This window comes from Tamandua tetradactyla, chromosome 5, assembly GCF_023851605.1.
Source record: "Tamandua tetradactyla isolate mTamTet1 chromosome 5, mTamTet1.pri, whole genome shotgun sequence".
NCBI classification, from domain to species: Eukaryota; Metazoa; Chordata; class Mammalia; order Pilosa; family Myrmecophagidae; genus Tamandua; species Tamandua tetradactyla.
In genome coordinates this window covers 92,691,642-92,709,313 of record NC_135331.1, presented here as the reverse complement: position 1 = coordinate 92,709,313, position 17,672 = coordinate 92,691,642, and the positions used below count along the sequence as shown (strand labels likewise).

The window sequence follows — 17,672 nt, the reverse complement described above, 5'->3', positions numbered from 1 at the left end:
ATTTCCCCAGTTCCGGAATGTATAATTGGCATAGACATACTGAGCAACTGGCAGAATGCCCACATTGGTTCTCTAACTCGTGCAGTGAGGGCTATTATGGTGGGAAAGGCCAAGTGGAAGCCACTAGAACTGCCCCTACCAAGCAAAATAGTAAATCAAAAGCAATACCGTATTCCTGGAGGGATTGCAGAGATTACTGCCACTCTTAAGGACTTGAAAGATGCAGGGGTGGTGATTCCCACCACTTCCCCGTTCAACTCTCCTATTTGGCCTGTGCAGAAAACAGATGGGTCTTGGAGAATGACAGTGGATTATCGTAAACTCAACCAGGTGGTAACTCCAATTGCAGCTGCTGTTCCAGATGTAGTATCATTGCTTGAGCAAATCAATACATCCCCTGGTACCTGGTATGCAGCTATTGATCTGGCAAATGCTTTTTTCTCAATAGCTATTAGTAAGAACCACCAAAAACAGTTTGCTTTCAGCTGGCAAGGTCAGCAATATACTTTCACTGTCCTACCTCAGGGGTATATCAACTCTCCAGCCCTATGTCATAATCTTGTTCGCAGAGACCTTGATCGTTTCTCCCTCCCACAAGACATCACACTGGTCCATTATATTGATGATATCATGTTGATTGGACCTAGTGAGCAAGAAGTAGCAACTACTCTAGATTTACTGGTAAGGCATTTGCGTGTCAGAGGATGGGAGATAAATCCAACAAAAATACAGGGGCCTTCCACCTCAGTAAAATTTTTAGGTGTCCAGTGGTGTGGGGCATGTCGAGATATCCCTTCTAAGGTGAAGGATAAATTGCTGCATCTGGCCCCTCCCACATCCAAAAAAGAGGCACAGTGCCTAGTTGGTCTTTTTGGATTTTGGCGACAACATATTTCTCATTTGGGTGTGCTACTCCAGCCCATTTATCAAGTGACCAGAAAAGCTGCTAATTTTGAGTGGGGACCTGAACAAGAGGAGGCTCTGCGACAGGTCCAGGCTGCTGTGCAAGCTGCTCTGCCACTTGGGCCATATGATCCAGCAGATCCAATGGTGCTGGAAGTGTCAGTGGCAAATAGAGATGCTGTCTGGAGCCTTTGGCAGGCCCCTATAGGAGAATCACAACGCAGACCCTTAGGATTTTGGAGCAAAGCCTTACCATCTGCTGCAGATAACTACTCTCCTTTTGAGAAACAGCTTTTGGCCTGCTACTGGGCCTTAGTAGAGACTGAACGCTTAACCATGGGCCACCAAGTTACCATGAGACCTGAGTTGCCTATCATGAGTTGGGTGTTGTCTGACCCACCAAGCCATAAAGTTGGGTGTGCACAGCAGCACTCTATTGTAAAGTGGAAATGGTATATACAAGATAGAGCCAGAGCAGGTCCTGAAGGCACAAGTAAGTTACATGAAGAAGTGGCACAAATGCCTATGGTTTCCACTCCTGCTGCCACATTACCTTCTCTTTCCCAGACCAGAGCTATGGCCTCTTGGGGTGTTCCTTACAGTGAATTGACTGAGGAAGAGAAAACTCGGGCCTGGTTTACAGATGGTTCAGCACGATATGCAGGTACCACCCGAAAGTGGACAGCTGCAGCATTACAACCCCTTTCTGGGGTGTCCTTGAAGGACAGTGGTGAGGGGAAATCCTCCCAGTGGGCAGAACTTCGAGCAGTGCACCTGGTTGTTCATTTTGCTTGGAAGGAAAACTGGCCAGAGGTGCGTTTGTATACTGACTCATGGGCTGTTGCTATGGTTTGGCTGGATGGTCAGGGACTTGGAAAGACCATAATTGGAAAATTGGTGACAAAGAGGTCTGGGGAAGAAGTATGTGGATAGACCTTTCTGAGTGGGCTAAAAACATGAAGATATTTGTGTCCCATGTGAATGCACACCAGAGGGTGACTTCAGCAGAGGAAGATTTTAATAATCAAGTGGATAAGATGACCCGTTCTATGGATACCAGTCAGCCTCTTTCCCCAGCAACTCCTGTTATTGCCCAATGGGTTCATGAACAGAGTGGTCATGGTGGTAGGGATGGAGGTTATGCATGGGCTCAGCAACATGGACTTCCACTCACCAAGGCTGACCTGGCTACAGCCACTGCTGAGTGCCCAATCTGCCAGCAGCAGAGACCCACACTCAGCCCCCGATATGGCACCATTCTCCGAGGTGACCAGCCAGCTACATGGTAGCAGGTTGATTACATTGGACCACTCCCTTCATGGAAGGGGCAGTGATTTGTTCTAACTGGAATAGACACATACTCTGGATATGGGTTTGCTTTCCCTGCACGCAATGCTTCTGCCAAAACTACTATCCGTGGGCTTACAGAATGCCTTATCCATCGTCATGGTATTCCACATAGCATTGCTTCAGATCAAGGAACACACTTCACAGCAAATGAAGTGCGGGAATGGGCACATGCTCATGGAATTCTCTGGTCTTACCATGTTCCCCATCATCCAGAAGCTGCTGGATTGATAGAACGGTGGAATGGCCTTTTGAAAACTCAATTACGGTGCCAACTAGGTGGTAAAAACTTGAAAGGCTGGGGTAATGTTCTCCAGGAAGCTGTGTATGCTCTGAATCAGCGTCCACTGTATGGTGCTGTTTCTCCCATAGCCAGGATCCATGGGTCCAGGAACCAAGGGGTGGAAATGGGTGTGGTGCCACTCACTATTACTCCTAGTGATCCACTAGGAAAATTTTTGCTTCCTGTCCCTGCTACCCTGAGTTCTGCTGGTCTACAGGTTTTAGTTCCAAAACGGGGTGTGCTTTCTCCCAGAGAAACAAGAGTGATACCACTGAACTGGAAGTTAAGATTGCCACTTGGCCACTTTGGGCTACTTATGCCTCTGGATCAACACACCAAGAAGGGGATTACATTATTGTCTGGGGTAATGGACCCTGACTATCAGAAGGAAGTAGGACTGCAACTACATAATGGAGGTAAAGAAGAATTTTTTTGGAATATAGGAGATCCCCTGGGGCGTCTATTAGTACTACCATGCCCTGTGATTAAAATCAATGGAAAACTGCAACAACACAATCCAGGCAGGACCACTAATGGCTCTGAGACTTCAGGAATGAAGGTTTGGGTCACCCCACCAGGCAAAGAACCACGGCCAGCTGAAGTGCTTGCTGAGGGGAAAGGGAACATGGAATGGGTAGTGGAAGAAGGTAGTGATAAATATGAACTTCGACCACGTGATCAGTTACAGAAACGAGGACTGTAATGCTGTTTTGTTTGTGTTATACTATTTAAGTTGTAAGATATCAAGTTTAAGAATGAATGTTGCCCAAGGATTTGCACGCTATTCTGGAGAGATTTAATGTGTTTCCAGTTATATGCAGGACAGTTGAGTATTGTCAGGTAAAAGAAAAAATGTGTGCTTATTTGTTTTCATTTGGAAATTAAGTATGGTCTAAGGTGATATATATATATATATATATATATATATATGTGCCAAGTTGACAAGGGGTGGACTGTCATGGTTAGGGACAGGTGTCAACTTGGCCAAGTTGTGGTACCTGTTCATCTGATTGGGCAAGCGCTGGCCTGTCTGTTGCAATGAGGACATTTCATAGGATTAGGTCATGATCACGTTAGCTACATCCACAGCTGATTCCATTTGTAATCAGCCAAAGGGGAGTGTCTTCTGCAATTAGTGATGCTAAATCCAATCATGGGAAGCCTTTTAAGGAGGACTCAGAGGAGACAGGTTCCATTCCTGCTTTGGCTGGTGAGCCTCTCCTGTGGAGTTCATCCAGGCCATCCATTGGAGTCATCGGCTTCGCAGCCTGCCCTGTGGATTTTGGACTCTGCATTCCTACGGTCACGTGAGACACTTTCATAAATTTTATATTTGCAAGTGTTCCCTGTTGATTCTGTTTCTCTAGAGAACCCTAACTAATACACTTATGAACCTCTTTTCAGAATAATTTTTAATGCATAAAATATATAGGATTATAAAGGACACCAATTATGCTGAAATATAGTTCTCAAAATAGGAAAAAATGAAATTGTGTTATTTAATAATGTGGGTCTAATAACCCCCATAATTACAAAGTAATGGTGAATATAATTGATATTTCAAGATATCTGCAACAATGGTAATGTGATTTGGAAATATTTGTCATTTCTGTTGGTAACAAAGCCAAGTTCTGCTAATACTCCTGTGGTTTGTTGCCAACATTCATAATCGAAGAAAATGCTAAATCTCAATTAGAGATGAGTGAAAATAAAATTATAATTTTTCTATCCAAGTTCACAAACACCACTCCCACCCCTAAATTATTTTTTTAATCCATATGTTTTACTCATCTGTCTATTAGGTAGATAAAAGGAGCATCAGACACAAGATTTTCACAATCACACAGTCACATTGTGAAAGCTATATCATTATACAATCATCTTCAAGAAACATGGCTACTGGAACACAGCTCTGCATTTTCAGGCAGTTCCCTCCAGCCTCTACATTATATCTTGACTAACAAGGTTATATCTATTTAATGTATAAGAATAACCTCCAGGATAACCTCTCGACTGTGTTTGGAATCTCTCAGCCATTGACACATTATTTTGTCCCATTTCTCTCTTCCCGAGAAGGTTTTCTAAACCCCTTGATTCTGAGTCCCAGCTCATTCTGGGATTTCTGTCCCATGTTACCAAGAAGGTCCACACCCCTGGGAGTCATGTCCCACAAAGACAGGGGGAGGGCAGTGAGTTTGCTTATCCTGTTGGCTGAGAGAGACGAGGCCACATTTGAGCAACAAAAGAGGTTCTCTGGGGATGGCTTGTAAGCCTAATTTTAAGTAGGCTTAGCCTATCCTTTGTAGGGTTAAATTTCATATGAACAAACCCTAAGACTGAGGACTCAGCCTATTGATTTGGTTGTCCCCACTGCTTGTGAGGATATCAGGAATTCTCTCCACTTGGGGAAATTGAATTTTCCCCCTTTCTCACTATTCCTCCTAGGGGACTTCGCAAATACTTTTTTATTCACTGTTCAAATCCTTCTGGGATTTATCGGGGCATCACTCTGGACAAACCTACAAAATCTCATGCCCTACTCAAATTTCCATATACTTATGGTGTTCAGTTATATTAGGAAATGCACTAGTCAAAATATAAATTTTGTACCAAATAAACATTTTTTGCCTTAGTCTCCCACATAAATTAAAGTTTTTAAATGCCATCTATTTTCAACACCCTGCAGTATTGACATTCCTTTGTTCTTCCTTATGCAAAAACATTTTTAAATTTGTACATTTAGTCACTATTATACACTCTACACATTCCTAGATTATACCATCTCAGTCTTTATCGTCTGTCTTTCCTTCTGATTTCCTTTGTGCCCCCAGGCCTCCTCCTCCCTCTATCATTCTCACATTCAGCATCATTCAATATTCTGACATTATTGTATTACAGTTAGGTAGTATTGTGCTAGCCATTTCTGAATTTTTACAATTAGTCCTATTCCACAATCTGTATCCCTTCAGCTCCAATTACCCAATATCTACCCTATTTCTATCTCCTGATGGTCCCTGTTCCCAACTGAAACTCTCCAAGTTCACTCACTAATGTCAGTTCATATCAGTGAGACCATACAGTAATTGTCCTTCTGTGTCTGGTTAATCTCACTCAGCATAATGTCCTTAAGGTCCATCTATGCTGTTATTTATTTTTTGTGTGTGGGCAGGCACCGGGAACTGAACCCGGGTCTCCGGTATGGCAGGTGACAACTCTGCCTGCTGAGCCACTGTGGCCCGCCCCTTACCCCTAAATTTTATCTGTAGATTCCTTGGAGAATCCATTGACCCCAACTTAAGAACCTTTACTGACCTACATTATGATATTAAACTCAATTATTCAAGTTGTCCTCCATACTCTGGGTTTATTAGTCCCTTTCGTCCACTAGTTTATCACCCACCATTGGATTGTGCTGGGTGACATCTGAGGAAGACCTCCACATGGCCTTGTCGCAGACCTTTCCTTCTCTGAGACATTCTCCTCGGTCCATATCCTGCTTTTTGCAAGTTGTGATCTCAGATGTCTTTCCCCAGTCCTATATCACCACTCTCTTTTCTTCTCTCCCAGGACAGGTTTGGGGAAATATGTAAAGAGGGCAACTGGAGGCCACATTGGCTTTATTTCTACAAAATGGTAATCACCACCTGACTTGACCCTCATTACAAACCAGTAATACCAAAGAAATTTCAACCTAACTCCCCTCCCCTTGCCCTAGACGTGCCATCTAGACCCTTCAATCTGACCTGTTCTGGCTCCCATGGACTTTTAGAGCAGTTCTTATTCCCTACTCTCAAAGCATATAATTCTCTGCACTTCTGAACTTTGACCTGAAAGGTAGTATAGCTAGTGGTTAAGAACAAGTCTGTGAAGGCAGACTGGGTTTGAATCCCCAGTTCAGCTACCTCCCAGCTATATGACTTTGTATAAACTATCTAATCCTATCGTGCCTCAGTTTCCTCTTATGTAAAATGGGGATGATGATAGCACCTACTTCATAAGGTTGTTGTAAGGACTTAAAAAATAGGTATTTATAGGGCAGCTAGTACACAGCACTATTATGTGTTTTTAGTTATAATAATCTTTAACTCCATCTCCTCCGTTCTGTAGAGAACTTCTTATCTCTTTCCTCGTATCCTTCCTCTTAGTTGACGACATCAACCTCCCCCCTCTTGTCAAATTCTCTCCTGTGCTTTCACATTGACTCTTACATTCCTGACTTTTAAGACATCTTCACCAAAATCAAGATATGTCTAAATGCCCATACTACACCCCCCACCACACACACACGCACACATACCCAGCTTCAGTTTCTATTCCTTTAACTACTTCCTTGATTCTTTTCCATCTTAGAGCCTCATTAATCCATGTCCCTTTTTTTGGTCATGCTAAAGAGCTTTGATGACTCTGCCTAAAGTGTCTAGTCTTCTGCCAAATGGCACATGGAGAGGAGGGGAGGCCAGACCAGAGAAGAAACAAACTGTCCCAATGTCATGCTTGCTCTCTTCTAGGGAAGGCCGTAATTGTAGACAACACATTTTGTGTACCTGCTTCATGCAGGGACTCTCACAAAAATAGCAAAATGATACTCTTTCCAAACCTATTGTCTTTCTCCTGGCTCCTGAACAGAATTTAACAGCTGTCGATAGAAACTGTTTAGGTAGCAGGGTGAACAGAACGTGGTACTAGGAATCAGAAGACCTGGTTTCTAACCCCAGCTCTGCCTACCCTTACTGCTATTACCATAGCAAAGTCACTTGCACTTATTAGACCTTAATTACCTGAGGGATAGTAATGCTCAGGATTATGAGAGTCAAACACATGAGAAATTATTTCTTTTCTGAGCACACATTTAAGCCCTGCATATGCTAAAATTATGTTTGTTATTATAGTCAAATCCCAATTATCTAGCTACAACTCATACATGAAAAAATCGTTATACCCTTTGCTATGGAAAGTAAATAGCAAAAAAATTTAAAACCAAATTTGTTTCATTCATTCATTCATTCATTCATTCATGGCAGTTCTACTGTTTTAGATGATCTAAGATTTATAGCAGGGTTTTTCAACCTCAGGAACACTGACATTTTGGACCAGAAAATTGTTTCTTGTGGAGGGCTGTCCTATGGGTTCTAGGATGTTTAGTAGTATCCCTAGCCTCTACCTACTAGATACTAGTCATGATAGTAAAGATGTCTCCAAAAGATAAAGAATAAAATTTAAAAATGTCTCCAGACATTGCCAAAGTTCCCTGGGGAGTAAAATTTCTCCCACTGGGACCCCACTGTATTAAAGGATAATAAAACCTTATTTTATTGCCTTTTTTAAAAGATGGCTAACTCCTTAAGCACAGGGCTCCATTTTCTATAAATTTCTACATATCACAAGTCAAAGTCACATAGAGTTAATGGTCAGTAAAATTTTAATATATGTGAATGATGTGAATGTGTTGTTTTCCTACCACATATCAATATCACCTCACAAAAAATTACCCTTATCAAGAGACAGCAATAACATTCTAATTTTTCACCAGAAAATTGGTAGGTTTAGTTCTTTCCAAACATCCTGTTAAAACACGGACCTAAGTCGTAGACCAGACTTACAAGACTGAGTTCTTACCATATTGATGGCCACTGGTTCTCAAGTAGAGGCAATATTGCTCCCCCAAAGAACATTTGGCAATGTCTAGACATTTTTGCTTGTCGTAACCCTGGAGTGGCTGATCCTACTGGCACCTAGTGGGCAGAGACAGGGATGCTGCTAAACATTCTACAATGTACAGGACAGCCCTACAATACAGAATTATCTGGTTCAATTTGTCAAAATGTCAAGAGTGCTGATATTGAGAAGCTCTTCTGTCTGGAAGAAGGATTGTAGACCCCTGCTCTTTTTTGAGCATGGGACTTTTTCTTTGGAGAACCTAACCAAGTCTCTGTTCTTCTCTCTCACAGATGCTCATGGCACAAGTTCCTGAGATGCATGCTTGTGGTCTTTCCCTTCCTAGAGTGGATATGTTTGTACCGATTCAAGGATTGGCTTCTTGGAGACTTGCTTGCTGGTATAAGTGTTAGCCTTGTGCAAGTTCCCCAAGGTAAGGAAGATATGAAGCCTTTTCATCCAAAGACAATTAGTCAAATCTAGCCCATTTACCTGGGTATACAGTTACTCTCTGCTAGATAACTAGCACATTCACCTCATTTTCTTATGTTGCTTGCTTGTCAAATTTCTACCCCTCCAGGGTGGTTTCCAAAGATACAGTTTAGGCTCCTGAGTAATTTGCAGAGTATTTTCAAGGCCCACTCTTCATCATTTTTTCTGCCTAGCTCATTATTTTGTACTCACAGGACTACAATAAACTTCACTTGGTATCATTATTACCTAGAAAGGTGAAGGAGAGGAAACACAGCATACCAGCAGCTCTTCAGCAGGTCACACAGCCCAGATTGAGTATATTAACCTGACTCATTTTTACCATAATCAGTGTTGCCTAGTAACAGTTGAAATTCTACTATTCTTGGGGGTTCCAGGGCACACACCTAGAAAGTTAGCCCAAGATCAGATTTATCCACAGAAGAAAGAGAAAGGCTTTTATTCCCAGTAGTTTACAATCTTTAAATTTCCCACATAGTCTTTATTTTATTTTGGCATTTTTTTTCCCCTAAAAGTAGCTTCATTAGCCAAAAAACAAAGAAAAGTATGTGAAAGTCAACCAAAGTATGGTTTAGGGTGACGCCAAAGCCCTGTCCCTAGGAACTTTAGCTCAGAAAGCAAAACTAATTGCTGTCACCTGAATGCTAGAACAAAAAAATTATATATAATTTTTTTATTATGTGGCTTCCTAGTCCTGCATGCTCACACAGCAGCATAAAAAGAGAAGGGCAGTGTGATGGTGGCTCAGTGGAAGAATTCTCGCCTGCCGAGCTGGAGACCCGGATTCAACCCCAGTACCTGCCTATGCGAAAAAAAAAAAGGAGAGAGAAGAACTTTCTCTCAATTAGTTACCACCAAGAAATACTCACTTTTTTAAATGCCATGCTCACACAGTCTTTAAATATTTCTCTGTTCCTCTCAGGGCATCCAGAAGATTGTAATTGTATGGCTTGTGCAAGGCATGAAGGAGTTCTGCCAAAGGGGCAATTGATGGCTGAAATCCAGCTCCTACACAAGGGTGTCAGCTGCAGGAAAAAGATGCCTTTTACTTATTTATTTTAAAAATTATCATACAGTAAAATTGACTGTCCTTCCATTGTACTGTCCTATGAATTTTAACACATATATAGATTTGTGTAACCACAACAACAATAAGGATACACAATTAGGATGCTCAACAGTTCCATCCCTCTATGGTCACACCCTGCCCTGACCCTAATCCCTGGAAACCACTGATCTTATTTTCTATCACTATAGGTTTTTTGGTTTGTTTGTTTTAATATGTCTTATAAACGGAATTATATGGTACGTAACCTTTGAAAACAGGCTTCCTTCATTCAACATTGTGTCTTTGAGACTCGCTCAAGTTGTGCGCATCAACAGTTTGTTCTTTTTTGTTGCTGAATAATGTTCCATTTTATGGATGTGCTACTGTTTGTTTATCCATTGACCTGCTGATGGGTGTTCGTGTTTTTTCTAGTTTTGGGCTATCACAACCGAAGTTGCTATGGAAAGTTCATGTACAGGTTTTTATGTGAACATAGTTTTCATTTCTCTAGAGTAACACAACAGAGTGGGATTGCTAGGTCATGTGGTAAATAGTGTGTTTTTAACTTTATGAGGAACTGTCAAACTGTTTCCAGAGTGGCTACATCTACCATGTTACTTTCCCACCAGCAATGCATGAGAATTCCAGTTCCTTCACAGAATCCTCAAAACTTGATATTGTCAGCATTATTTATTTATTTATTTATTTTGCGTGGCAGGCACCAGGAATCGAACCAGGGTTCGAGAATATTGCCACCGAGCCACCGTTGCACCACCCTAAATATTTTATTTTGAGATAATTATAGATTCATATGCATCTGTAAGAAAGAATACAGAGAAATCCTAAGCACCTTTTACCCAGTTTCTCCAGTGGTAACATTTTGCAAAACTCTAGTGCAGTATCACAACCAGGATACTGGAATCGATACAGTCATGATATAGAATATGTCCAGCACCATAAGGATCTCTCATGTTGACCTTTTATAGGTACACTCACTTTCTTCATTCCCCCATCCCCTTTAACCTCTGGCAACCACTAATCTGTCCTCCAGTTCTACAATTTTGCCATTTCAAAAATGTTACATAAATGGAACTATTCAGTATGTAGCATTTTGGAATTGGCTTTTTTCATTCAAGGTAATTCTCTGGAGATTCATCTGGGTTGTTTCATGTATCAGTAGTTCATTACTTTTTATTGCTGCGTAGTATTCAACAGTATGAATACACCTCAGTTTATTTAACTATTCATCCTTTGAAGATCATCTGGATTGTTTCCAATTTCGGGCTATTATGAATATAATTGCTATGAACATTCATGTGCAAGATTTTTTGTGAATTTAAGTCTTCATTTCTCTCTTCTTTTCCAAAATTGTTTTGACTATTTGAGGTCCCTTGCAATTCTATATGAATTTGAGGATAAGCTTTACCATTCTACCAAACAAAAAAAAAAAAGAATTTTGATAAGGATTGCATTGATCTGTAGATTACTTTGGATAGTATTGACATCTTAACAATATTAAGCCTTTCAATCCATTACAAGCGATGCCTTTTCATTTATTTAGTTCTTTTTCATTTCTTTCAGCAGTGTTTTATTGTTTTCAGTTTCGGATCTCTCACATCCTTGGTTAAATTTATTCCTAGACATTTTATTTTTTTAGATGCTATTGTAAATAGAAATGTTTTCTTAATTTCTTTTTTGAATTGTTCATTGTTGGTATATACACAGAAGATTTTTTGCATATTAATCTTGTACCCTGCAAGCTTGCAGAATTCACTTATTAACTTTAGTAATTTTATCGTGGATTCTTTTGAATTTTCTAGATACAGGATCATGTCATCTGCCAATAGAGATAGTTGTACTTCCTCCTTTGCAGTTTGGATGCCTTTTACCTTTTTTCTTCCTTAATTCCCCCTCGCTTGGACTTCTACTACAATGTTGAATAGCAGTGGTAAAAGTGATATCCTTGCCTCATTCCAACCTTAGGGGGAAAGCTTTTAGTCTTTTGCCTGTGAGTATGATTTTTGGGGTAGGTTTTTCATAGATAGCCTGTCTAATGTTGAGAAATTTTCCTTATATTCCAAGTTTCCTGAGTGTATCATAAAAGGATTTTGTCAAATGCCTTTTCTGCATCAATTGAGATGATCATGTGGTTTTTTCTTTGTTCTATTAATGTGATGTATTACATTGATTGATTTTCTTATATTGAATCACCCTTTTATTCCTGAGATAAATCCCACTTGGTCATAATGTATAATCCTTTTAATATGCTTTTGGATTCAGTTTGGTAGTATTTTGATGGGGATTTTTGCATCTATATACATAAGGGATATTGGTCTCTGATTTTCTTTTCTTGTGAAGTCTTTTTTTGGCTTTGGAATCAGGGTAATGCTGGCCTTATAGAATGAACTAGAAAGTTTCTTTCCTCTTCAATTTTTAAAAGTATTTTTATTGAGAAATACACACACACACACATACACACACACAGTCCAACCGTATTATACAATTAGTGGCTCACAATATCATCACATAGTTGTGTATTCTTTACCACGATCAGTTTTAGAACATTTGCATCACTCCACAAACAAAGAAATAAAAAGAAGAAAAAAGAACTCAAATAGCTCATACCCCTTTCACTGACCCACATTATTTCAATCTACCCAATTTTTACCCTTTATCTCCCCCTATTATTTATTTATTTTTACCCATTATTTCTTATTCATCTGTCCATACCCTGGATAAAAGGTTTTCACAATCACACAGTCACATTGTAAAAGCTATATAGCTATACAGTCTTCTTCAAGAATCAAGGCTACTGGGATGCAGTTTAACAGTTTCAGGTACTTCCCTCCAGCCACTCCAATACACCATAAATTAAAAAGGCATATCTATATAATGCATAGGAATAACCTCCAGGAAAACCTCTCAACACTGTTTGAAATCTCTAAGCCACTGAGACTTTATTTTGTCTCATTTCTCTCTTCTCCTTTCTTGTCAAGAAGACTTTCTCACTCCCATGATGCCAGGTCTCAGCTCATCCCCAGGAATCAGGTCCCACATTACTAGGGAGATTTACATCCCTGGGAGTCATGTCCCATGTAACCGAAAGGCAGTGAGTTCACCTGCAAAATTGGCTTAGAGAGAGAGGCCACAGCTGAGCAACAAAAGAGATTCTCTAGGGGTGACTCTTAGGCATAATTATCAGTTACGCTTAGTCTATCCTTTGCAGGAAAAGCTTCCCGGGGTGAGCCCTAAGATTGAGGGCTCAGCCTATTGAATTTGTTGTCCCTCACTGCCTGTGAGTCTCCTCTTCAATTTTGGGGGGGTTGAGAAGGATTGGTGTTAATTCTACTTTGAACGTTTGGTTGAATTCGTCAGTGAAGCTTTTCTTTATTGGGAAGTTTCTGATTACTGATTCAATTTCTTTGCATGTTATGAATCTATTAAGATTTTCAGTGCCTTCTTGAGTTAGTTTAAGTAATTTGTGCATTTCCAGGAATTTGTCCATTTCATCTGTATGATCTAATTGGTTGCTGTGCAATTTTGGCCCATTTTCTAAATTGGGATTTTTGGGTTTTTTAGTGTTGATTTCTGAAAATATGTTATATATTTTGGATACAAGTCCTGTTTGAGATATGTGATTTGTAAATATTTTTTTTTCAATCTGTAGTTTGTCTTTTTGGTCTCTTTATGACATCTTTGGTAGAGGAACAGTTTTTGATTTGATGAAATCCAATTTATAAATATTTTTCTTTTATGCTTTTTTTGTGCTTTTGCTATCTAAGAACTCTTTGCTAAATTCTAGGTCATGAAGATTTTCTGTGTTTCCATTCCAATTTTTTTTTAGTTTTATATTTTACATTTAGATCTATTATCTTTTGAGTTAATCTTTGTGTAAGGCATGATGTTTATTTTGTTGCATTTTCAACACCATTTTTAAAAGAAGACTATCCTTTCTCTGCTGAGTTGGTTTTGTACCTTTGTCAAAGATCAAATTGCCATATTTTTGTGGGTCTATTTTAGACTTTTCATCTGTTCCATTGCCCTATGTATCTATTCCTTTGCTAATACTAGGTCTTGATTATTGTAGCTTTTTATAGTGAGTTTTAATATTAGGTATTATGTTTCCTCTGCTCTGTTTTTTTCAAAATTGTTTCAGCTATTCATGTTCCTTTACTCTTCTGTATAACTTTTGGAATCAGCTTGTCTATATCTACAAAATTCCGGCTAAGTTTTTGTTAGGTACTATATTAAATCTATAGATAACTTTGGGGGAATTGACATCTTTTTTTGTTGAATCTTCCCATATGATCACAATATGTCTTTCCATTTATTTAGGTATTCCTTGACTTCTTTCATCATTCTTTTGTATTTTTTCCAGCATGCAAATTCTGTACATGTTTTGTTAGATTTATATCTAAGTATTTTTTGAAGATATACTCTAAATGGTAATTAAAGTTTTTTTAGTTTCCAATTGTTTGTTGTTCGTATATAAAAATACAATTGATTTTTGTATGTTGACGTTATATCCTGCAACTCACTTTTTAGCCCTATGAATATTTTGTAGATTCCCCGGGATTTTCTATATATATAATCATGTCATCTGTGAATAGAGACAGTTCTATCCATTTCTTTCCAATCTGAATGCCTTTTATGACTTGTTCTTGCTTATTGCACTGGCCAAGACATCCAATATTGTGTAGCATAAGAGTGGTGAGGGAAGAAATTCCTGATTTGTTCCTGATCTTAAGGAGAGAATATTTATTCTTTTACTATTAAGTATGATGTGAGCTATGAGATTTTTATAGATGCCCTTTATTACATTGACGAAGTCCCTTCTATTCCAGTTTGCTAATAATTTTTATCATGCATGAATGTGGTATTTTGTCAACTGCTTTTTCTAAATCTATCAATATCATTGTGTAGTTTTTATCTTTAGACTGTTGATATGGTGATTATATTAATTGATTTAAAATATATATATTGCAACAGCCAAGCATTTCCAGAAAAAAAAGAGTACCTTTTAAATTTTATGCAAAGATGCCAAATGTGCTAGAAGCATTCCTGCAAAAAGAAATTTCCCCATAGCAGCTGCAAACCAAAAAGATTCATTTCTATGAATAAATTTACTTCCAGGAAAGTATCAGCATTTCTAGGGCATTCTCATCATACAGTTTCAATGAGAAAGCTCTACTCTTGGCACTCATTCATTGACTATGAGTGCTTTACTAGTTTCCAACTATCATAGATCCTTCAATTACTGCCAAAGTTGGAAGACATCCCATTGCTAATTACCAAGTAATTTAGGACCAAAAGAAGAATTGCATTAGGATGTAAACTAGCATCCAACACACATCTAGCATAGTGCAGGCACTCAAAAGAGCTTTGTGGAATAATAATGAGTACATAACTGTGTGAATGAATGAATCCAAGCAGTTCTTGCTAACTGACTAAGGAATTGTATATTATTTTTAAGTAGTGTGAATAATGAATTAATTGTTAATGTGGATAATTCAAAAGTTTTACTTAATTTGAATAGGTAGTACCTAATGACAATAATTATCTTCAAATGAGACTAAAATACTATATGGTAAAGACCTTATTTAAAAGGTATTGGGAAAAAAAAGGTACTGGACAAGAATTTTAATTGTAAATGTAGAAGAAAATAGAAAATCAACATTAGGCAAACACCACAGTAATAACTGTTGTAGACAAGCCCCATTACTGAATGTTAAAATTATTAGTGAAAGTTTGAGAAGTTTCACAGTAGAGTTTCAGAGTATCTCCCCCAAGACATTTATTAATTACTCTCCAACTTACAGTAAGAGAACCTGGAAAAACCCACCTTAGCCAAGTGATCAATGTCAGCATCCTCAGTAATAAGACCTATCAATATAATTAAACCCTCTGATACTAAGAATGACACAACATCAGTCCTGTAATATTATTGCCCAAAATGCATAATCTTGGTACAATCATGAGAAAATATCAAACAAACTCAAATTGAGGGTTATTTGACAAACCTGACCAATTACTACTCTTCAAAAGGATCAAAATCATGAATAGCAAGTAAAGCTTAAGAAACTGTTATAGATTGTAGAACTAAGGAGAAATAACATCTGTGTTATCCCCTATGAACAAGGGACCCTGGATAGAATCCTGAAACAGAAAAAGAATGTTAGTGGAAAAGCTGGTGAAATTCAAATAAGGTCTTTAGTTCGGCTGATTTCCAGTGTTAATTTCCTGGTTCTGATCATTGTACTATGCTTATAAAGATGTTAAGGGGAAAAACTGGGTGAGGGATATATGGAAACTCTGTATCATTTTTGTAACTTTTCTGTAAGTCTAAAAGTAGTTGAAAATAAAAAATATATATATATTTAAGGTGCTGGAAAGTTTGGCAATCTTCTTTCCCTCTTCTTCTCCACAGCCTAAGCCTAACTGAGACTAGGCAATTTAGTTCTCAGACACTTACCAAGTAATTCTCTTACCTTCTCTGTATTGGTAAGTTATTTGAAACCCTAAATCTCAAAAGACTTTCTCTTCGTGCTACATGTTGCTTATCAAAAGTAAATGTGAGGCTGAGCCCCCAGTCTTCAGGTTTGTTCATATGAAACTTAACCCCACAAAGGATAGGTCAAGCCTACTTAAAATTAGGACTAAGAGTCACCCCCAAGAGAACCTCTTTTGTTACTCAGATGTGGTCTCTCTCTCCAGTCAACACAACAAGCAAATTCACAGCCCTCCCCCGTCTACGTGGGACATGACTCCCAGGGGTGTGGACCTTCCTGGCAATGTGGGATAGGAACCCTGGAATGAGCTGAGACTCAGCATCAAGGAATTGAGAAAACCTTCTGACCAAAAGGGGGAAGAGTGAAATGAGACAAAGTGTCAATGGCTGAGAGATTCCAAACAGAGTCAAGAGGTTATCCTGGAGGTTATTCTTACACATTAAGTAGATATCATCTTGTTATTCAAGATGTAATGGAGAGGCTGGAGGGAACTGCCTGAAAATGTAGAGCTGTGTTCCAGTAGCCATGTTTCTTGATGATGATTGTATAATGATATAGCTTTCACAATGTGACTGTGCGATTGTGAAAACCTTATGTCTGATGCTCCTTTTATCTACCTTGTCAACAGACGAGTAGAACATATGGAATAAAAATAAATAATAAGGAGAACAAATGTTAAAATAAGTTTAGTTTGAAATGCTAGAGATCAATGAAAGGGAGGGGTAAGGGGTATGGTATATATAAATTTTTTTTTCTGTTTTCGTTTTATTTCTTTTTCTGAATAGATGCAAATGTTCCAAGAAATGATTATGATGATGAATATGCAACTATGGGTTGATATTGTGAATTACTGATTATATATGTAGAACAGAATGATCAAAATAGGAATGTTTGCATTTGCTTTGTGTTTTTTGGTATTTAAAAAGATAAAATGATGAAATAAAATGAATAAGTAACATTTCTATATTCATATATTGAAATGTTACACAGAATGAAAGTGAACAATCTAAAGCAACTTAACACAACATGGATGACTCTCATATACATAATGTTGAGCAAAAGAAGCAGAAATTAAAAGAATCATATACAGTATAAGTCCATTAATAGAAAATTCAAAAGGAGACTGGGCTAAACTATATTGTCTAGGGATGTGTACATCAAGATAAAACTATAAAGAAAAGTAAATAAATTATTATTGCAAGAGTCAAAATAATATTTCCGTGGAGGGATGGAACTGTGATCAAAGACCTGGGATGTGGTTACATAGTTTTTTTTTTTTTTGTCATATTTATCAAACTTATCTCTATTTTAATGTTTTTTCTATATGTATGGTATATTGCACAATAAAAAGGAAATATAAAAAGGTAATTAAGACAGTGTGGCCAGTGGACCAGAAAAGAAAGTCACACAGTAGGACAAAATATTTAGATTCCTA

The 17,672-nt window shown here is 38.4% G+C and overlaps 1 protein-coding gene across 7 annotated transcripts in view; it reads left to right on the top strand.

The window, feature by feature from the left end:
• SLC26A8 (solute carrier family 26 member 8) overlaps positions 1-17,672 on the top strand; it is a 78,649-nt gene that overhangs the window by 7,062 nt on the left and 53,915 nt on the right. For all 7 annotated transcript variants that reach the window (XM_077161602.1, XM_077161597.1, XM_077161598.1 and 4 more), the window contains one exon: positions 8,482-8,621. In XM_077161602.1, the coding sequence (XP_077017717.1) occupies positions 8,482-8,621 (140 nt within the window). The remainder of the gene's footprint in view (positions 1-8,481; positions 8,622-17,672) is intronic.